This window comes from Conger conger, chromosome 14, assembly GCF_963514075.1.
Source record: "Conger conger chromosome 14, fConCon1.1, whole genome shotgun sequence".
NCBI classification, from domain to species: Eukaryota; Metazoa; Chordata; class Actinopteri; order Anguilliformes; family Congridae; genus Conger; species Conger conger.
The window spans coordinates 14,434,393-14,457,715 of NC_083773.1; the positions used below are offsets into that span (position 1 = coordinate 14,434,393).

Sequence of the window (23,323 nt, forward strand, 5' to 3'; positions counted from 1 at the left end):
GTGAGGGTCCAGGGCGACCGCCTGTGCACACTGTCTGAGCTGCTCTGTACCCAAGCAGCCCAGGAAAACGGTTAGACCTGTCAACAGTGCAGAATGAGCCTCATCCGATCCGCGGCTAGCAGCCTGTAGTCACCATAGCAACATCATGCCACCTGCACTTACGTATGTTAGGCTGTGTGTGATGTTTGTGAACTTTTTGTAACGCACATTTCCGATGCCTCTAGACTAGGGCTGCACGATATATAAATATTATATTTACATCATCGAGAAACACATCGCAAAAGACTGTGATGAATAGTATTTATTTCAATTATGTTCTGTTAAATTGATTGGTTGTTCATGTGCAGTTTGTTCAATAAAAGCATGTTGTAAATTATGTATTTAAAAAATATCTTTTCAGTAGGCATTGGCCATTCATTGTCTGGGGTCTATGTTAGCAGTACCTATAGCAGAAAGACATGTCATTGAAATATTCAACATCGTTATTGTATATTTTCCTCATATTGTGGAGCCCTACTCTTGACTAGACTGTGCATTGCTGCTGCTGGCATTCTAGCAACCTTTTCCACAGTCCGAATAGTTTAATTGTAAGGCTATATTTACCTGTCTAAGGTTTATTTTCTACGCTATATGGTAACTGTAATACATTAGTGGAAATTTTTCAAAATGTGAGATTACAATTACTGTGACACGAATGAACACTTTTTTTTATTTCACAGAAGAATAGCAGTTGCAGACAGTACAGAATACAAAAATAATAGCTAACACTTGTTTTGAATGTTGAGCGAGTTGCTACTCTCTCCTCTGTGAATTTGCATCTTAAGCAGATGCAGTGTGAGACGGAAGAGGCAGTGCAAGGCCCTGCTTGTGCTGCATCTCCTCCAGCCTCTCCCCTTAGCGTCTTTCCTGCCATTTTGTTTTCTGGACATCTTTGTTCTACACTGCTGTCCGTGAATAGCTTTCCCCTAATGTAAGCCTTCCCAGAAAGCCAGTTTCTCACTCAGAAGCACAGCAGTTCTGTAACTAAAGCAGTGGTGTGACCTTCCCAGGGCGGTGAAGCCAATCATTGTTGGGAACACACTGCGGACAACAAGCGGGGCTACAGCTGCTGCCACCTTTGACCTGTTTGGCTACTTAACAAAATAATCTGTGAAAACAAATCTGTCAACTGCATCCTCAGCTCTGTTGCTGTTATTGGAATCAGATTCTCCAATCATCTCCAAATTAGTAAAAAAAAAAACATAAATCTTTGCTGAGTCCCTGGTTCAGATTTGTTTTGTCATCCGGGAGACCCAGGAGGACAGTGGCTCTCCTGACTCCTACAGCAGGCCTGCTGTATTTGGCCGAGGGGTGATAGGATTCATGGCCTGTATTGATGATCCCCATCTCATCCATATCATGGCCCGTCTCATAACGGGGTGGTAATGGATGACCCGCATCGACTCACGAGTCTGCTGCATTAATCTGCTCGCTGCACAAGAAGTGCCCGGAGCCATTTCAGCCAGCCTCCATTTTAGGCTGTTAGTCTGAGTGATGTCTGACCTACACTGGTCATGATCCTTTAGACCAGACACTGGCTGCCATGGAGTCTGATAAAAAACACTTAAAGGTCAAATATTGGTTTAAACGTCAGTCTATCACAGGAATAGATCTAATATACGGTGTTTCTCCCTCACTCACTTCCACTCCACTGTGCAAATTATACATGTTCCTGAAGGCAGGCTCAGTATTTTCAGATTTTCAAATACTAGGCCAAAGGATGAGTGAAGATAGTCACTTTATTTCTCATCCCTGTACAGAGATTTAAATAACAGGTTATAGCAGTTTGAACCATTCGATTTCTTACCATAAGCAGATTAGTGTACTGAGTGGGACACAGCTGGTTTAAGGGATATGGAAGTCAAATCAGACTTTCTGGATTCATTCAAACAGACTTTTAAGTGTAATTAAGCCTGAGAAATCCCAGAAATAGTAAATGTTTTGGTGCATGTGGTTTGGGTGGGAGCTTTTTGACCAAGCAGAAATAATCTATGAGGCCAATCATTCTGTGAAGACTAATTCTCACTGGCAGGAACATCTTCTCGTCTTGCTTAGATATCTCTCAATAAAGGAATCAGTGGCCCCTATTGAGATATAAATGGTAAATGGTTGGAATTTATGTAGCGCCTTTATCCAAAGCGCTGTACAATTGATGCTTCTCATTCACCCATTCATACACCGACGGCAATTGGCTGCCATGCAAGGCACCGACCAGCTCGTCAGGAGCATTTGGGGGTTAGGTGTCTTGCTCAGGGACACTTCGACACAGCCCGGGCGGGGGATCGAACCGGCAACCCTCTGACTGCCAGACGACTGCTCTTACTGCCTGAGCCATGTCGCCCCAACAAAAGATATGGTTCTGCATTATTCCCGACAGTTTGACCTAACTGCGTATGCACCCTAAAGTGGGCTCAGTGAGAGTGATTGAATGCGGTCTGTGTCTGCGTGTTTCCGCCACCAGGTGAGGAAGACTCTGGACGCCACCATGCAGACGCTGCAGGACATGCTGACGGTGGAGGACTTCGACGTGTCCGACGCGTTCCAGCACAGCCGCTCCACCGAGTCCATAAAGTCAGCCGCCTCCGAGACGTACATGAGCAAGATCAACGTCGCCAAGAGGAGGGCCAACCAGCAGGAGACCGAGGTCTTCTACTTCACGGTGAGGGCATGAGCCCCAGAGAAGTCAGTGTATGCTGCATTGTGACTTTACCAGACAGTGTCTGCCCTTACAGGCACAAAGACAGTGCAACCCTGTCAACCAATCTTTTATGTTTGTTTTCAAACAGATTGAATCAGTGCTGTTTGCACTCTAGATAAGATCCACACCACAGTCAGTACACATTGGTAAATTTGCACCTGGTGCTTTTGTTCATCATTGCCATTCCCTGTATTGACAGAAATTCAAGGAGTTCCTGAATGGCAGTAATCTCATCATTAAGCTGCAGGCTAAACACGACCTCCTCAAGCAGACACTGGGAGAAGGTAAGGGCCTGTCAGCTCTGTAACGCTCCCACATTCAGACCTGCAGCCTGTCAGCTCTGTAACGCTCCCACACTCAGACCTGCAGCCTGTCAGCGCTGTAACGCTCCCACACTCAGACCTGCCCCTGATGGTTTTCGGCCAAAACAAAAACCAGTGGGCCTTGCCTGTCCGTTTCCAATCACAGACTGAGGTATTATAGTACGGAGGCTTCTGTCCCATTTTGAAATGAGTTATTAGTGTACGCAGAGCTTATGTAAGAAGCAGTGTGCAGCAGGACAGAGGCTGCACTGGCTGCTCTCCAAACACAACACTCCTGTGAGGAGCCCATAGGCCCGTGGGACAGCGTTACCTCTCTCAGATCGTCCCGTTCCCTGCCTGATGTATTCGGGGGAGTGCAGGCGCAGTTTATTGTTTCTGACAGTCGGCAATAGAGAGAGAGAGAGCACGTCAGGCCCCGTCTGCACCTCCCCAATCCCCCTCCGCCGGGACTCCTTCACGTCTCCATCAGACGCCGTGCCCGGCCAATCGGCACGCAGCGCAGCAGCTGTCGGTTGGTGGGGCACTAATCTAATGGAGGGGGGGCCTCGACCTGACCAGCTGAGTCCAGCGGCACGGATCTGAGCCCCAACAGGGCATCCCCCCACACGGCCAATTACAGCCCAGTAATCATCAGCCGTGAAGTCCCAGAAGCCTCTCCTCTGTCATCACGCCCTCGCGCGGCCCCTGTCGTAGTCTATTGACCGGACCGCTGGCGTGTGCCGCGGGCATTACCCTCATCTATTATTCAGCCAATCAATTAAGCTGCTGCTGCTGTCGGTTAGCCTGCCCCGCTCAAGCTATCGTACAGATGTGCTTTGTGCGTGTCTGTGATTTGAGAAGCAGCTGTGCAGTGATGTGTACTTGTAGAAGACACCTGAATACTAGGTGTGTTTGAAATGAATAGTTTGAACAGTGAAGTGTTTTGATCTCTCGGTTTATCATTTTTTTGACACTGTTTGTCAAGGGAGGAAGAGTGCATTTTGTTAAGGCTCCTGTATGGTGCAAATTTCGACTGTTGTGGGCATTGACATACAGTAGTAATGTTGAGCTTGATGTATATGGTGTCTGTCGTTTGTATTGCTCTATTAATGGTAGAGGCTTCTGTGCTATGGAAGTTTGGTACAGAATGACTAAATGTGTCACATCCCATGGACAAAGGAAACATGCACTGAATCCCGCTGCTACAAGCGAAATAGAAGAGTTCATTGGGTTGGTTGCCATGTCTGGTAATTTCTCACTTAGTTGACAGAAAGATGGCAGAAATTCACTGTTGTTTCTTCACATGAATGCACCAGAGACCACATGTATTCCCTTCTGCCAAAATTACATATTGAAAAATGGTCTTCACAAAGTGCAGTTTGGAAAAATAGCGAGTGCTGTAGTTTTGATGAGCACGCGGGCCTGCAAGATGAATACAATATAATTATACTGCACCTAATGCAAAACGGTCCTCTTTTATGAAAATCCTCTCGTGTGGCGCTCTCACTGTGTGGTCAGAGAGATACCAGGCCCTCCCCCGTGCCCCCCCCAGGCCAGACGGAGCCGTCTGTTGTGCCGGGCCTTATCTTCCTCGCCCTCGATGTTTGCTGTCGACCAGCGGCCGCCGCCTCCCGCTTTAATGTGCGCTAGGTAACTGCGTTAGCCCCTTTCTCAGCAGCAGGCCTGGGACAATAGACCCAGTCATCTGAAGCAGACATCGCTCAGTGTCAACAGAGCCGTCCCCCCTCCATTTCGCTGGCCCCTCTTTCTGTCCTCCCCAGAGCCCGCTCCCCCGCCGGGGCCGTCCGGAGGTTTCTACGGCGACGGCTCAGCGCCTTTTGTCTCCGGAGCGGCCCTGGCACCACACCATCCATCTCTCTCTCTTCTCCTCTCTCTCTCTCAGTAGCGGCACTTTTTCTCATTAAGGCCCTGATGGTGTCTCAGACACCGGGGCTGTGGTGGGCAGCCCATGCAGTCATACTCTTAATGACTCATTTGTCTTTCTCTCTTTTCCAGGAGAAAGGGCGGAATGTGGGACAACAAGGTGAGATCGCTTAAACAGCACACAGCTTCCTTTCTTTTACCCTGGAAGAATCTGAATACACCAAAGGAATTATCATCATCATCATTATTGTTATTAAACCGCACACAGGCAGTGGAACTGTGCCACGGTGCTGTGTGGATAATTATCCTGATCTACAGAGTGAAAACGTATGGGCCCTGTCATTTCTGTTGACTGATAGTTCTGCCTGTAGGTCAAATGGAGTGCCATTTCAGCAGTATGTCAGTGTGAGAGATTAGTTATATCTTCAAACATCATTTATTCTCCTAATTTGGAATGCCTAATCATTACAATGTCCTCTGTAAATATGGGACAGCATAGACAAGTTCACATTCTCCTCTGAAACTGTTACACAGTTACTGTGTTTGAAACTTTTCTGCTCACCGGCAGTCATTGTGTCAGAGGTGTACACGTTACACATAGCTGTAGCACCTGTCCCTTCCTGGGCAATGCTATGGCCAGTTATGCATTTACCTCTAGGCTTGCTGGTCATAGTGAAACACAGTGCTTTAGCAGGACTAACCACTCAAGCACTCTTAGAGTTGTCTTGACAGACATTTTCCCTTCGGCAGTATTTGTCTGTCCTCACATGACTGTATCATACAGTGACGTGCATGCTACGGCAGGTATGGGCAAAGGGCCTGTGTGTGCCATTTGACATGACAGTGCCTTGCAAAGCAACTGACCTCAGCTGGCCCAGAGTTGCCGATGCAGGTATTGTATTTAAGGGCTATACAACAACATATTGGACTTCATTGCTTTGATTTTCTTTTATGATGGTCCATTAACTCACTCTTGCACAGCTGAAAGTGGGGGGAAAGTCACAAAACAGCTGACTATGTAGAATGGTAAAGCAGACTGTATACATATGCAAATACCATGAAATAAAAGCTGATATTGATCTTTTGATCTCAAATCCAAATGGCTTACATATGTTGCAAAAATAACAAATTTCAGGTTCAGATCAGGTTTATGCCAAAGGACTGGGCATTCTCCATAGACAGGTCACAGAATGGTGGAATATAGATGCCAAACACTATGTAGTCATGCCATCAAAATGAACATAAACAAAATAAATATAAACAAAACATAAACATTCAAATCAAGGGTGGCTGTTTGAGAGACGTTGGTATATTTTGCAGATGTTAAAACAGCCTAATGTTGATGATCAGAACTGAAAAGCCCAGATTTATTTGGTTGAAATCAGACCCAGGGGTGACTTGACTCTAGTCGGTCTCCAGTATTTATATAGGGAAAAGCAGCAAGCATTTTAGCACCAGGAAGCAATTATAGTTAATTAACAAAAATAGTAGCTGTCTGTGCATTACTGATTAATACTGCTCATTGGTGTAGTGAGCTGCAGTTTAATGCTGAACAGGCTTTTTACTGTCTTGTAACTTGCTTCCAAATAACTACTGCAACATGACAATTCAGACAACTCGCTTACATTTATTACCTACCTATTGGTTAGAAGTAGTGTTAAATTTATATTGCTATCCATTATGCACCATTAATTTCAATTACATTTACTGTAACTCGCTGACAGAATTTTGGTATGCAGATCAGGGCAGTATTTGCACTTAATCTGGAATTGGTTATTATAGGTTACTTATAGGTCAAGTCCATCAAATATAATAGCACATATAACTTCAAATAACCAGTATTTTCTGCCAAAGCCATTTAATATGAACATGAAATACTGTTTGTAATTTTATATGTGTTTATAGAGTGAGACAGATGGGGAGGGAGAGTAAGATCTGTTGGCTGTTAGATTAGCTTCATCTCTAGTTATCTCTAGCTTTATGTGTAGTGTCTGAATAGCGAGTGCATGTTCTGCTGTTTGACTGTACTCTGTGTGTCCCTCCCCCGTCCCCCCATGGTCTCTCCAGGCCCCCCACTCTCCCCCCTAAGCCACAGAAAATGCGGAAGCCTAGGCCCCGCTCCGTGTACACCCATAAGCTGTTTAACGGCAATATGGAGAGCTTCATCCAGGTACCCCGGTGTCTGCGGTGTGTGTGTGAGAGGGATTGGTGGCTCCGGCCCGCTCTGTTCTCCTCTCTGCCTCATCCTGTACCCTCTAATTAACCTCCGCCTGACTCCGCCCCTTCCTTTCCATCCGCTCCCATGATGCGTTCAGCGAGGGTGGCGGTCAGGGCGCAGGGACGTGTTCACGGATTTGTTGTTTAACTCGGATATTTTACAAGAATATGTGACAGATTTAATTTAAGGGATGCTCAGGGCTATTATCTGAAAACAGCATTATGAACGTCTCGTGTAACCTAACGCTTGTTTCATTTCCTACACAGAAAATGTCATATCTCAATAGACACTAGCCTGTGCAACATATTTCATTGGAAAAGGGAAACACGAGTCAAAAGGGAGATTGTTTATGCCAGGAATTGCCTACAGAAAGGTCCCCCTAGGACTGTGTCACAATGATCTACAGTGAGCCTTCGCAATGAGCTGAGCATAAACACAAATATGATCTGACAGTTTTAATCGTGTATCATGCCAAACATGACAAACAAAGCTCATGCAACATGCATACAGGCACCCACTCACAAGCCTGCACACGCACGCTCACATACAAATCGACTCACTCACACAAATGAGTTATGACTTATGGAATGCATCATAACCAACATAAGACAAACACAACCTGCGAAGAAACAACTGCACGCACTGCATGATGATTTGTGACATTACTCTTAACATTTTCACTCAGTAAGGCAAGCTGCTTGGCTCTGCTCCAGCGAGCAGTGGCTGAAACAGAGCGCTGTAGTAAGATGGAGAGATTGAATGAGAGGCAGAGACTCAGGGAGAAAGGGAGTGAAGGAGAGAGGAGGATGTGACCTCTCATGTCTGCCAGAGAGAGAAAGCCATCCAGTATTGCTGCTGCAGGAGAGGAGGAGTTTGTACTGCGGATATAGCAGCCTACGGGGAGAGAGAGAGAGAGTACAGGGAGAACCCTCCTCTGCAACACCCCCCTGGCCCCCTGGCCTCCCTGGGCACCTCCTGCCCCCCTGCCCCCTCCCTCGCTTCTCTAACTGTTGCTCTTCTTGCTCTGTTCCTCTGCTTCCTGCTGCCGCTATCTGTCCCAGGGGAAGACGGAACGCTCGAACCCGCAACCAGGTATCACCTGACCGCAGTGGAGACCGGGGACGGTTCAGGGGCGGGGTTTCACACGGACCGGGGAACTTGAACACACTAATTTACTAATAGTCTTTGTTTCTTCTGCTCCCGCACGCATCCACACTAACTCCACACTGCACATCAAACCTGCACTAGTGCTGTGGCCGGTGTGTGTGTGTGTGTGTGTGTGTGTGTGTGTGTGTGTGTGTGTGTGTGTGTGTGTGTGTGTGTGTGTGTGTGTGTGTGTGTGTGTGTGTGTGTGTGTGTGTGTGTGCTTTTATTTCTCGTGTGTATCAAATGGTTGTGTTCATGTACTTCAGGAATGTACAAATTAATTAAATTAATCATGTTGGCCTGATGGGGGCGGCACGGATGGTGCAGTGGGTAGCACTGCCGCCTCACAGCAAGGAGGTCCTGGGTTTGAATCCCGGTCGGCTGGGGCCTCTGTGTGGAGTTTGCATGTTCTCCCCGTGTCTGTGTGGGTTTCCTCCGGGTACTCCGGTTTCCTCCCACAGTCCAAAGACATGCAGGTTAGGCTGATTGGAGAGTCTAAAAATTGCCCATAGGTATGAATGGTGTGTGTGCCCTGCGATGGACTGGCGACCTGTCCAGGGTGTATTCCTGCCTTTCACCCAGGCAGGAATAATGTCTGCTGGGACCCTGTTCAGGACAAGCGGGTTAAGATAATTGATGGATGGATGGATAGATGGATGGATGTTGGCCTGATGCTGCACCAGCATTACTTGTACTGTGTTTAGTCGGTGTGAGTGTCCCTTTCATACATCTCTAACTGCGCTTGGCTGATTATTGCTAATTATCTCTGTTTCAATTTCCATTCCAGGATTCAGGTCAGCCCATACCACTTGTGGTGGAGAGCTGCGTTCGATACATAAATCTTTATGGTGAGTAGAGTGCTGTTGATGTAGCATCTCAGCTTTCACAAGGCTTAATCATCGGATGAAAGCGAAGAAAACAACAACATTAACCTTGTGATCTCTGGGAAGAATTATTGCAAATCGTGATGGAAAACCCTTGCTTTGTACAGCAGTGAGGCGCCACTTACATATCGATCCTTCAGAAAACTAACATTAACTTTGGATGACAGTGTAGGATTAGTGTTGTGGCCAGTCAAGCCTTTTCCTGATGAAAGCCCTTGAGGGGTTTGATATATCCGAGAAGCTAAGCGCATTTTCACTGCATAATCAGCAGTATCAAGTGAAGTCTTATGGAAGTGGCTGTGGGAACCATTAGAGGGTCTAAACTTTGTTTGAATATTCTGTTATGTTCAAGGACATACATACACAGGGTATAACAGTCCTTTGTCAAGAAGTTTACACAATCTCTGTCCAGATTCATACTGTAAATGTGTGCTTGAGGGTGAAATTGATGTTGAAATCCACCCGTTAACCTTGTTCAGAGTTGTACTCTTGAGATGAACACTAAGAAGATTGGGAAATTGTGATGCCCGGTGCATGTGCTTGCTTGCACATCGGACGCTGATGGGCTTAAACGTTTGCACGCCTGGACCTGCACTGTTGGAAGTCAATTACACAAAGCAGAAAGGGCATGCGGGCAGCCCGTAATGGGAGGATTCACACCGGGACACTCTGACCTTACTTCACTAAAGACGTTAAAAGCACTACATTTCCAGCAGGCACACCTTGCATGTGTGACTTTGTAGAAGGCACTGTGTCCATTAAGCTTTTACATTTCCCTGGAAGGAATGAAATCTCAGAAAGTGATTAGCAGATGCTAACACGGTCCATGTGCCAGACTCGAGGGGCCCTCTTTTAGGGGCTCTCCTTGGGACTCTATTACAGTTCCGGCCCTCTGCAGTGCTCCCAGGCCCTGTTCTTGTTTCCGCCGTTTCGTCGGAAGGGGGGTATTTTTGACGCTCATGCCTTTCTCCCCCCCCCCCCCCCCCCCAGGTTTGCAGCAGCAGGGAATATTCCGGGTCCCAGGATCTCAGGTTGAAGTCAATGATATTAAAAACTCTTTTGAACGAGGTTAGTCTCTGAATGTCCCTCAATTTCCCCCCACAAATGACTTTTAAATTAACTTTTATTTCCCAGTAAACATCCTGCAGTTCGGCTTGTAATAACATTGGAAGTACAGGCATTGTCACAGACTGTAATAAATTGTGTAACCTTTTTTCTTTTCCCAGACTGCCTTGTTCAGTATGTTTGTATTACATTGGTTTTCTTTATATTTCTTATTGAATAAGGTTAGCACTTAAGAATTTCATACAGCCTGGGATGTCAGTTACTTGATGTTGATTGGTCACCTCGGTAGGAGGTGTAGTGTGAAATAGGATGTTAGACTTTAATCAATGAGTGCTGCAATCATTTTGCACCACAGAAAACCTGCTACAACTTTTAAAGCATGTGATGTAACCTAAAGTGGATACATTAAAGAGCAGAGATGTTGTATTAAAATCTGTTTTCACATTGCCATTGTTTAATCCCCAGGTGAGGATCCCCTCATCGATGACCAGAGTGATCACGACATCAACTCGGTGGCCGGCGTTCTGAAGCTGTACTTCCGAGGGCTGGAGAATCCGCTCTTTCCCAAAGAGCGCTTCCTGGACATGATTTCCACCATCAGTGAGTCACCGTGCACCCTTGCTCTGAATTTCGTCCCATAAATACTGTGAATTATGTAATAAAGCTCTATGTAATGAGCTGAACTGGGTTGATTTGAGTAGCACCGTGTCCATACTCATGTTAAGTCAACAAGCAGCCATTAACTGCAGCACAACTGTGAAACCTAATCGCGTGCTTGTGGAAGTGGCTCTCATTTCGCTGGCGTACCTCTGCCTCTGTGTGAGACGCGACCCCCAAGCCCCCGGAGAGGAAGTGCTTCTCACGTTTTGCTTATCACCACGGGTCTGCCACAGCGTTGAAATATGTCACATCCCGCGAGAGCCGCAGGGTATCGGAGACCTGCTCTGGTACAGATGGTCAGCACAACACATGGAAACCATCAGGCTGGGGCTGCCCTGTGTGTGGCTGGAGTGAAATTAAACTGGGGAGTGGAGAAACGCAGCACATCAGTCTTTTGGACTGGAGGATCAAGTTTGCTGGAGTTTTTCCGCTGTTCCCAATGATTAGCCGTGCCCTGTCATTGCATTCATTACGGCAACACAGCTGGTATGGGTGGGGCAGTCACTTATTAATGATATTCCTGAGATAGAATCAATTATAGATAATATAGATTTGTATTCATCCTTTTTTCCCTCTTTCAGAACTTGAATCGTCTGCTGAGAGAGCTCATCATATCCAACAGATTGTTGTAACTCTTCCTCGTACCATCATCATCGTCATGAGATACCTGTTTGCCTTCCTCAACCAGTGAGTTTACAGCAGAATAAAGCTGATTGCAGCTTTGTGTAACAGTAGCTTGGAAATAAGTGCCAGTCTTAGAGTTAAATATGTGTGTAAAATACTTTGTGTTGCTGTTTGGAGTTATAAGGATACTGTACATTTTTGGTACACATTTCTTCCTTCCATGTCAGAAACGTTTTACTGAAGTTTAAAGCATGAGCATAAAGACAAACTTAAGTAAGTAGAGAAATATGGCAGCATTTGGTCCAGAATTGCTGGAACTTCTCCGGAACAGTTCTTATTTATAAGAATGTGTCAGCAGGGCTCAGCTGTTTATGGACATGGTAACGCATCCTTTTCAGAAGTAATATACCTGTCCTTTTCACTGGAGCGCTATTGATGCTGCTTTGGCTGGGCTCTCTGGCAGAACAATAGATTTAATGCCACATCCTGAGTTTCATTCCTCTTTTCCTTTCCCGTTGACATTTGGAGATTTCCCAGCCTGTTTCTTAATAGATCTTGGTCATGCCTTAAGATTTGACCATAAGTTCCCTTAAAAGGTTAGGGATAGTACATGTGTTAGGGATGTGCTTATTAAACTGCAACATGCTGTGGGCCCAGCACTGGCCCTTGGGGCACACTCTCATTACAGAGGATATTCTGTGTCCTGTTTAGTTCTTCCCTCCTCTGTGTGGGAGTGATGGGAGAGCGAGGTTTTTGAACTCCAAAGGAGGTGGTGCTGTCATAACTGATCTGACAGCTGAATGAATCATGAGGTTTTGCTTTGGAGAGCACATGATTGATGCACCCTATACGGGGTGTGTGAAGATGCACTGTTTTTGTGGTTACTTCTTAATTAACTTAGAATCCAAGCTGATGTACTGGCAGGTGAATGAGTTATGAGTCATTTTTAAGGTGTTGACTAACCTCCCCGCCCCGTCCCACCCTGCAGCTTGTCCCAGTACAGCGATGAAAACATGATGGACCCCTACAACCTGGCCATCTGCTTTGGCCCCACCCTCATGCCCATACCGGATGGGCAGGACCCCGTGGCCTGCCAGGCGCATGTCAATGAGGTCATCAAGACCATCATCGTGCACAACGAGGTCATCTTCCCCAGCCACCGCGAGCTGGAGGGGCCGGTCTATGAGAAGTGCATGACTGGAGGGGAGGAGTACTGGTGAGCGGGCGGAGCCTCTTTTGGAATGGGGGCGTTTCATTGGCCGTTTGCCCGCAGATGCTTCTTGGTTCAAGTTCTATTCCCGCCTTACTGTTATAGTTTAGTTTGTATGCAAATTAATTTTTCTTGCTCCCGGAGGCTACAACATGGGCACAGATTGCTAGCTGTCACCCTCACAGCCTCTCATTCTGTACCTGGGAAAAGCCCAGGTTCTCTGTGCAGTGCGGGAGGGCCATAGTCAGCAGGGTACTCCCTGTATATTGGGCTCCTGGAGGATGCCTAACCCAGCTGTGCTGTTTAACACCCTAGTCTGCAGTGCCCTGCTAACTGAAGCAGGATGGGCCCTGCAATGCGGCAGGCTGGTGACTGATTGTGCATTCAGTAAATGGGTCATGAAGGGTAAATAGAGGATACAGTAATTCCTAAAAAAAAAAAGTAGGAAAGTAGGACAAAGAAATTAAGCATGTCACAGCCCCTGACCTCACTTCCTGTCTGTGCTCTTCAGTGACAGCCCCCACAGTGAACCAGGCACCATCGATGAGGTGGATAACGGCACAGAGCCACACACCAGCGATGACGGTGAGTGTGAGGCACAGGCCCAGTCTCTTGCTTTGGGGTTGCTGGGAGATGTAGCTTTCCTCTTGACCTTTTGGAAATCAGTTAAGAGCCAGGGTGGGATCCCCATTCTTGCTCTCTGGAACAATACTTTGAATCAATGCCCAGCCTTTTAAAGGTAGTACAACTTTTCTGTTACCCTTCTTTGAGCTCAGACATTGTCATTGCACTCTGCATCCAAGTTAAGTTAAACCATATTGACTTATGCTGAAGAAAAGCATAGCTTTTTTCATGTTTGTCATATGGAATCTTAAATATGACTGAACTGTGCTCTTATTTCAGTAATTTAAGTTCAAAACAGGTGTGTGGAATTAAAGAACTAAGTAAGAGTCTCACATTGGACATATTTTATTTTATGGATAATAATGTCACCATTGCTCCCATGCTGAGTATTGTTTTTTAATATAAAGCACTCTCTTAAACTGCAGTTCTGTACTCATGAACACTGCCAGTTCCCCCAGCAGTATTTCTGAGCACCGCAGCAATGTGCGTCTGGCTCTTTGTAATTGAAATCATGTGCAATAACAACCATTAGCTGCCGGTCCTGCTCAGTTGATATATGGAGTATTTAATGTATTAAATGAGCTGCTTATCTTTAGAACAGCGCACAGGGCACAGTTTACAACATGTCCCCTGCTCCCTCCATATGCAAAGTTGATATTGATTGTCGGTATCAATCACCAGCTCTGGTCTGTGTTGTAAAAGGCGGATAAGGTGAGGTGTGCGTGTGTGTTTGTGTGTGTGTGAGTGTGTGTGTGCGTGTGTGTGCATATGTGTGTGTGTGTGTCCGTGTGTGCGTGTGTGTGTTTGCGTGTGTGAGTGTGCGTGTGTGTGTGCATGTGTGCGTTTGTGTGTGTGTGTGTCCGTGTGTGCGTGTTTGCGTGTGTGAGTGTGCGGGTGCGTTTGCGTGTGTGCGTGTGTGTGTGCGCGTGTGTGTGCGCGCTCTCGGCTGGCAGTAATATGGATTTTCCATGTTCGTGTGACGACTCGTGAGTCAGACACAGCACACCGAGCACCAGCTACGCATATGGTGGTGCCCGTCAGCGACGAGTGACCTTATTGGCTGTGCGTATTTGAGAGAGCTTTCAGGCAGATCTGGGATTTGTTTTGACATTTCAGAACTGCTTAGAAACAGATTCTGGTTGAAGCTGTAGACTGGTCATATGCTCATTCATATCCTACTCTCACACTCGTGCCCTCTAGCGTATGTTTCTATGCATGCATACTTTAACTCTCCTGTCCTCTTCCACACACACACACACACACACACACACACACACACACTCCTGCTCGGGTTAGTTTGCGTCGTGACCTGCATGCTGTAATTGTGGTTCTCTCTCCCTGTCTGTCTTTGTTGTTTAATTAAGTGTTTAATTTCAAGGTGCTTTATTGGTATGACCTAATGTAGTGTTGTCTGAGCGAAAGAGGCGAGTAGCAAGCACAGACAATAAGTAATTATACAGTTACAGCTAAGCTATGGATTGAAGGAAATTGCTTCTTGGAGGTGGGCATATTCACTTTAATATAGACTAGTAATACAATAAATGTAGTATCACCATCATATTATGAAATCGTTATAACAGCTTTAACATATGAAATCTCTGTCCCTTTCTCTTTTCCTCTCCCTCTCTCGCCCATTCTCATTGCTTCCGGTCTCTTTGTTCACTGTTCGCCAACATGACCCATGAGGCCCTCCTTTGTTGTGTATTTTCCTGTTTCTCCTCTGAACATTGACAGATTGATTTCAGTAACCGCACACCGGAAACCCAACGGGTTCATAGTAACACTGCCAATAAAATACAACCACTCAGCTATCAGCTGGATCTGCACAACACAAATCACTGGCTAGTTTTGCTCCATTCTGGGAGATGGGCTTGCTTTTCCATTTTACATAAAATGGAAATTAAATTAATTTTTTTTCAAGGAGAGCTCTTCGCGTTTGTCCTGTTTGTTTGGAGAGACTTTGGCAGGCGTACATCAGAGTTTTTGAAGAAAGCAAACAGCTATACTATCCAAAGCAAAGGTGTGCAGTGAAAGCTAATGAGTTGGTGTTGTTTGGTTTTGCTGTGGCGAACCGCAGAAACCCCAGCCACGATCCCTGCTGGCTCCCAGCCTGACATTTCCCACAATACACAGGGACATGATGGATCGTCACACAGCTGAGGGCAGAAAAATATAAGTGTGGCTTGACATTAAAATAATAAGAAAAGTCCTATGTCAGATTTCCGTGGGTGTGTGATGAGAATGGGTGACGTTTTGTTTCTCTCGCTGACAGTAATTTCACCCCTGACTGGAGCCCTTAATGGAAGCTATTGGGCTTTCTGGTTGACTTGGAGGGACCCCGCTGTGAGACTATTCATTTTGCACATATGCTTAACCCCCCGACCCGCCCAATATACAGACAACACAGCCCTGGCCCTGTCCCTGGCAGACCTGCTCACCTTCCTGTCTCTCATCACAGAGGAGACCGTTCCTCCGTCCAAATCTACAGATTGGAATGACAACCTGCCAATTACTTTGCGGACTGTGATGTCCTCTGCATTTTAGGGGTCGCTTTTGGAATGAGCTTTTCCTCTGACTGCAGTGTGTATTTCTCTGCTACAAAATCAGACCACCCCCCCCCCCCTCCTCTCTTCTCTCTGGGAGAAAACTGGCAGCCTGGCCTCCTCTGCTCCCCTGAGCCTGGGGCCTGGAGGGCAGGAGGATCACAGCCTCTCTGAAGCACGGGCGGCCATTTTGATGTCCCCATGAAAAGGGATTTGTATGAACATATATTCACTTGCAAGTTCTTTTTTCTGTGATCGCACCACATACAGCAGGAGTGACCCTTCTGGAGTGTGAAACACGAGCTCGCTGTGCCCCAGGCTGAGGGAGGGAGGAGGAGGGGGCAGGTGGGGCGCATTTGTGGGGATGCGGGGGTCTTTATCTCCCCCGGGGAGCTGGGCACGCTCGACCCTTATTAATAATTCGCATGAGAGGCAGGACCCGAGAGGCCGGTGTCTGGTGCCCTGGAACAGGAGCACATCCGCGCACGGGAACTGGGGAGACGTGCTAATGAACTCATCAGAGAACAGGACAGCGTTAATCAACTCTTCTACTGACATCTGCGTCATCGCTGCCTCTCCTCCTTTCTCTCCCTCCCTCTTTCAGACCCCTTCCACCCATCCCCACCCCACTTCACCCCACTCCCTCTCTCTCTCTCTTTAAGACCCCTTCCACCCATCCCCACCCCAATCTCTCTCTCTCTCTTTCAACCCCTTCCACCCATCTCCACCCCTCCCCACCCCACTCTTTCCCTCTTTGGTTACATGACTCTCTGCCTTCAGATGAATTTAAATAAATTGAGATTACAGACTAAAGCCCCTTTTTGTCTCTAATCTTAGAGCAACAGTCTTTGATGTCAGAATGACAGGACACACACCAGAGCCAGCGTGTGTGCCTCGCAGTCATTACTGTATGAGGGAAAGCAGCTGAAATGGGTTTTATTGATTCCAGCGCGTGATTATATTTAGCGGTCTGTGATGTGGAGATAATGAACGCGCGCTCTGCCAGATGAAAGGGACAGGCGGAGGCTCGCGCACGCCTTCTGACGCTCCGCTTCGCCCGCAGAGGTGGAGCAGATCGAGGCCATCGCCAAGTTCGACTACGCCGGCCGCACGCCGCGGGAGCTGTCCTTCAAGAAGGGCGCGTCACTGCTGCTGTACCACCGCGCCTCCGAGGACTGGTGGGAGGGCCGGCACAACGGCGTGGACGGCCTCATCCCGCACCAGTACATCGTGGTGCAGGACATGTGAGTCCCCCGGAGCCGAGACGTTCCTACAGACACTCTGCCTCCACAGAGCCACTCTACAGTCACTCTGACTCCACAGAGCCGCTCTACAATCACTCTGACTCCACAGAGCCGCTCTACAGACACTTTGACTCCACAGAGCCGCTCTACAGTCACTCTGACTCGACAGAGCCACTCTACAGTCACTCTGACTCCACAGAGCCGCTCTACAGTCACTCTGACTCCACAGAGCCGCTCTACAGTCACTCTGACTCCACAGAGCCGCTCTACAGTCACTCTGACTCCACAGAGCCGCTCTACAGACACTCTGACTCCACAGAGCCGCTCTACAGTCACTGACTCCACAGAGCCACTCTACAGTCACTCTGACTCCACAGAGCCGCTCTATAGTCACTCTGACTCCACAGAGCCACTCTACAGTCACTCTGACTCCACAGAGCCACTCTACAGTCACTGACTCCACAGAGCCGCTCTACAGACACTCTGCCTCCACAGAGCCACTCTACAGTCACTCTGACTCCACAGAGCCGCTCTACAGTCACTCTGTCTCCATAGAGCCGCTCTACAGACACTGACTCCACAGAGCCACTCTACAGTCACTCTGTCTCCATAGAGCCACTCTACAGACACTGACTCCACAGAGCCACTCTACAGTCACTCTGCCTCCACAGAGCCACTCTACAGTCACTCTGCCTCCACAGAGCCACTCTACAGTCACTCTGACTCCACAGAGCCACTCTACAGTCACTCTGACTCACTCACTCACTCACTCAATCTAACTCACTCACCCAGTCTAACTCACTCACCCAGGCAAACTCACTCAACTCAGTCTAACTCACTCACTCTGACTCCACTCACTCAGTCTAACCCACTCACTCAGTCTAACCCACTCACTCTGACTCAACTCACTCAGTCTAACTCACTCACCCAGTCTAACTCACTCACCCAGGCTAACTCACTCAACTCAGTCCAACTCACTCACTCTGGCTCCACTCACTCAATCTAACTCACTCACTCAGTCTAACTCACTCACTCTGAATCCTCTCACTCAATCTAATTCACTCACTCAGTCTAACCCACTCACTCAATCTAACTCACTCACTCTGAATCCTCTCACTCAATCTAACTCACTCACTCAGTCTAACCCACTCACTCTGAATCCTCTCACTCAATCTAACTCACTCACTCAGTCTAACCCACTCACTCAGTCTAACCCACTCACTCACTCTGAATCCTCTCTAGTGATATGGGAGAGAGGAATATTTCCTGGAGGACAAAGAGTGAACATTTTATTAGTTTAAAATAAATCCTCCCTCCTTCCGTCTTTTGTTCAGTTCAGATTCAGATTTATTTTTGGCATGACTGTACTCTGTAAGGTTTGGCCAAAGCAAATAATGTGTTCAAACTGAAATATTATCAGACTAACAGCAATTGCAAGCAGCAATGACGTGAATAGTAAGTGTTCTCCTGTAATATTGATGATTTTAGCACATCAGTGTTTTCTCTTTGTTAGGTACATGCGCTGTCTTGTTGAATTTGCCCTCTCAGTATCAGGTTATGTCAAGCTGCTACGTGTTTCTATCACCATGGTGCCATCCTTTCCTCCCCTAAAATTTCACTATCTCTTTCTCTCCCTCTCTCTCTCTCAGGGACGATGCGTTTTCAGACAGCCTCAGTCAGAAGGCGGACAGCGAGGCAAGCAGTGGGCCGCTCCTTGATGATAAGGCCTCATCCAAGAATGACATCCATTCTCCCTGTGAGCCTGAGTACACCTTCAGTGGTGTCATGGGAAGGTGAGTCCTCCAGTGTGTGCCACCTATGCGTCTCACTCTGTCACTTTTCATACGGGAGGGACATTGAACCCACTGCTGTAAGAGAGCAGTCTAGTATTCTTAAAACTGAGTGGACAACCACCTCGGTTGAAGCAAAGCATCCTAAAGTATCATTACGCAAACACTGAAAATTCAGGCTCATGATTATGTGCAACACTTGTTTAAGGCTCAGAAACACAGAGCTCCACTTTTTCAACATATCATCATCCTCCAGCCTTTATGAGGCAGGAATTAACCTTCAAATTCTGAAGCTCTGTTCTGAGAACACCTCAAGAATGTGCATATTATTCAGTTTCTCTTGACTGACACTGGTCACTGTCGTACAGGTAGTTTAGTTCAAAGATGTACTGTTGAGTAATTCGCGGTTTGGCTCGATGTTTGGGCAGGGTGAGGTTACGGTCAGACGGGGCCGCCATACCACGTCGTCGGAGCGGGGCTGACACCCACAGCCCGCCCAGGGGCCCCGATACCCCCCCGCGAGCCGCCGCCTGCCCCAGCAGCCCCCACAAGATGCCGGGGAGCAGGGCCCGCATGGAGAGCCCGGAGAAACGGCGGCTGGGCACGTTCGGCAGCGTGGGCAGCATCAACTACCCCGAGAGGAAGGTGTACCCCGAGGGCCACCCGCTCCGACCCACCCCCGGGGCCACACGCCACAGCAGCCTGGGGGACCACAAGTCTCTGGAGGCCGAGGCCCTGGCAGAGGTGAGCCTGCAGCACCCCGAAAACCAATCACACGCACCACTGCCTGTTCATCCATGTGCACCCCAACTCCCCAACCCGTTCTCTCAGAATCAATGGCTCTGCATATCGTTGCCATGGTTTTTACTACAGCACCAAAAAAATCATGAATGCTAAATAGACTTCCTATCATCCAACAACAATTTTTATGAATTATCTCTGAAACGATCATAATGCCAATGTTTCAGATCCAATAAAAGAGAACTTGTGTTAACACAATATTCTTTGCAGAATCCCACGTGTATGTAATGTTGTTCCTACTGTCTGACTAATCAGACATTCATACAGTGACTCCTGAATGTGATGTTCCTCGGCAACACTACTGGGGTTTATTCCCTGTCCTGTTATATAGTACAGTCTTATTATATTGTATTATATTCTCCCTGAAATTCTCCCCACACTGCTGCCAGCTACACAGTGCATTACCCTCCATCCACATGGTGTACAGTCACTTTCTCAGGAGACATTTGCGCTGTAATTAACTGCATGTCACAGGGAACTAAATAACCTCACATAATAGCCCCACCTGCCTCACTTTCATGTTTCATGCGCAAAATAAATGTGTTGCGCTCCCCGACACGTTTTGAAATGAGGGGCATTTTTATAGCCGCGGCGTTCATGTGAGCGTGATTCCGCCGGCCGTATTTCAGCGGCGGCCGGCGAGCGCGTCGCATGTCTGGGAAGACGAGCGGATGAAAGCTCTATCTGGAGCTCCTAATTGCTTTGTTCACCCCGTGTCAGCGTGTGATTAATGTGATATTGTGGCGTGGGGGGCTCGTTCCGCCTTTTCCCCGGCTCTGTTCGGGCCCGGCCGTCTCTAGAGGACGGACGGACGGATAGAGACGGGAACGCCGCGTTATTGTTTTTGAAATGAAGAGACGCTCGCACGAATGCCGGAGATGATCTTCGGCGGCCTGATAACTCCGCTGCGCGCAGGAAATTGATATAAGAAGAGACTGTGGATATGAACAGGGACAGGAAGCAGAGTCTTGGCTCAGCTGTGTGTGAGGAATGATGCATGGCTGTACGTTTGACCAGGGGAAGCTGCCACGCCCATAGACAACATTGAGAAAGCATAAATCTCATACAGTATCTCCATATTGAGTGCTGTTGGGTTCATAATTGGTCTGTATTTTTGCATATTATATCCATTTACAGGGCTGGCTGTGTACTGAAGCAAATCAGGTTGATTGCCACGCTCAGTGTGATTATCTCACTTTTTCAGCCTGAAGCCTGTTTGCTAGTTCCTTACAAACCGCATGACTCATCACACAGTGGAGCGTAGGTATAATTTAAGGGGTTCTTAAGGGGCCGTCATTCATCCTTCTGAGTGACAAAGCTGTTGAAATCCAGTACTGTTCCTCCCCCAACCCCTTGAAATCAGACCAGTGTCACTGTCTGGAACAATGTTTTCTTTATTTACTCAGTAATGCAGGATATATCAAGTTTCAGAAATGAGCTAACCCTTTCAGACTCAAGAGTGCCAACTAGCGTAACTCAACAAGCGTAACTACCATAAAATCCCAAGAGATATGGCACTCTCGAACTTACACTTTTTCAGCCCAACAAAATGACTGCTGTACTATTGTTTTGAGCACCCTATTGGGTGGTGCCTCTTAATATTGGGTTTGGGAGTAAAAGAGTGAAAGTCTTACAGGAGAGAAGTGCAGCTCAGTGTCTGTGACTAACCCCTTGGCCCTGTTCCTCGTGCGACGCGCAGGACATCGAGAAGACGATGACCACGGCCCTGCACGAGCTGCGGGAGCTGGAGCGGCAGAACACGGCCAAGCAGGCGCCGGACGTGGTGCTGGACACGCTGGAGCCCACCAAGAACCCGGCCAGCTCGGAGCCGGCCAGCCCGCTGCACACCATGGCGATCCGCGACCCCGAGGCCGCCATGAGGCGCAGCAGCAGCTCCACCTCCGAGATGATGACCACCTTCAAACCGCCGCTGTCCGCCCGCCTGGCGGGGTCCCAGCTCCGGGCCCCGCCCGCCCGGCCCCCGCGGCCCGCCCCCGCCCAGCACCGCTGCAGCTCGTCCAGCTCGTCCGGCGTGGGCAGCCCCGCGGGCACGCCCTCCGAGAAGGGCTTCCCCACCAACTCCTCCTCCTCCTCCTCCGACAAGTCCGGCACCATGTAGCCCCCCCCCCGGGCCCCCCGCCCGCACGCCGCTACGCTAACCTTCATTTCAGCGCGCCTCGCTTTTCTCTTCAGTTAGCCTTTTTTTTTTTTTTTATCCCAGAAGTTTTGAAGACGGAGTTGCGTTGCGAAGGTTAGCTGTCAGGGTGCAGACGGCCTGCCGTGTGCTGGGGCAGGGATGAATCGTGAAGCACTGCTCTCTGCTGAGAAGAGAATTACTGGAAGAAGGAAGAAAACACACTCCAGTAAATAGTCGTTGAAAAGTTTAACCACTTTATCTGTTCCAGTTTTTTTTTTCTTTTTACCTCAGAAAATAAGTCATTTGTGGAACCCAGGTTGTTTTGCCAGTCCCTCGCTAAGAGACGAGCAGACTACAGACAAAGCAATACTATACAAATTTGGCATTAATTTCTATCCTGCACTGGTCGTCCAAACTTTTGACTGGAGCCCTGCTCTCGTGGGCCCGGTCCTGCTCTCGTGGGCCCTGCTCCCGTGGGCCCGGTCGGGTTTGATGAGAGAGTGACTGGGGTGCTTCACCTCCACCACTGGGCTGTGCTTACAGCCGCCAAACTGTCTCAGGGCTGGAGGACCAATGCATCCCATCAGCCCTCGAGTTGTACATAGATACTTGAAATGGTATTCCCTTTTGTTAGTAGTATAAGGGATATTCATCCAAAATAACAACATAGTAAAATCAGTATACGTATATGAGATGCAGAAATTGGAAACCAATATACCAGCTAATAGTAAAACCCTGTGGTAAAAATATGTAGTTGAACTTATATTTGAGTAGATACATTTTTGTAAGTGGTAACCTTGTACAGACTGGAATGGAACAGGCAAGGAGATGAGAATGGTAAAGATCCATGTGCATACACGTCAGTCAAAAAAAAATTCAGAAAGAGTTCTGGAAAGTAATTAAAATGTTGCACTGGTGTAAGTTTTTAAAGCAGAAATCCATGGAATAACTTACCAAGACTTGTGAAAAAAAAGACATTCTTACACTCTTGCATTTTTTTTTTTGATGGTCACATGCTCCTGTGACATATACACAAGAAGGGTGAGACTGAGGAGCCATTTTGTTGCCTGAAGCAGAGGCATCAGTATTTCATAAGCTCAGTGATCTGTATTAAGTCCACCCGTAGACAGTCAGTTCTAAATATGTATGTAGAAAGTATGTAGTTCATATTAATATTTCACATAAAGAGTGACTTCATAAAGGCATTCATAAAGCACACTTAATGCTTTCAAGTAGATACTTTGTAGAGAGTTGTTCTAAGCAAAGGTAGTCCATTTGGCTGAGCTGTTAAAGAGCAGTGGCTTGTTCTTTGACTAAGCCTGTTTTTCAATTTTCTGTGAAGCATACAGAGCTACTGTAGCATGCAGAGCTAGGACCCATTCCAGTAAGAAATACGGCTGCCCTGCAATGTGCCTGTCTGACCCCGATTCACTATGTAGATGCGCACCTCACCA

General features: G+C 47.6%; 1 protein-coding gene across 2 annotated transcripts in view; it reads left to right on the top strand.

Annotated features, from left to right (window-relative positions):
- The window catches only part of srgap3 (SLIT-ROBO Rho GTPase activating protein 3), a 76,760-nt gene extending 54,909 nt beyond the window's left edge, over positions 1-21,851 (top strand). Inside the window, exons 9-22 of one of the 2 annotated variants that reach the window (XM_061219093.1) lie at positions 2,501-2,698; positions 2,937-3,021; positions 5,056-5,083; positions 6,991-7,093; positions 9,075-9,135; positions 10,162-10,239; positions 10,702-10,836; positions 11,478-11,583; positions 12,509-12,736; positions 13,242-13,315; positions 16,961-17,141; positions 18,791-18,934; positions 19,360-19,675; positions 21,432-21,851. In XM_061219093.1, the coding sequence (XP_061075077.1) occupies positions 2,501-2,698; positions 2,937-3,021; positions 5,056-5,083; positions 6,991-7,093; positions 9,075-9,135; positions 10,162-10,239; positions 10,702-10,836; positions 11,478-11,583; positions 12,509-12,736; positions 13,242-13,315; positions 16,961-17,141; positions 18,791-18,934; positions 19,360-19,675; positions 21,432-21,851 (2,157 nt within the window). Of the gene's footprint in view, positions 1-2,500; positions 2,699-2,936; positions 3,022-5,055; positions 5,084-6,990; positions 7,094-8,202; positions 8,234-9,074; positions 9,136-10,161; positions 10,240-10,701; positions 10,837-11,477; positions 11,584-12,508; positions 12,737-13,241; positions 13,316-16,960; positions 17,142-18,790; positions 18,935-19,359; positions 19,676-21,431 lie in introns of both variants that reach the window. The other variant, XM_061219094.1, reaches the window with a different exon arrangement.
- The last annotated feature ends 1,472 nt before the right edge of the window (positions 21,852-23,323 follow it).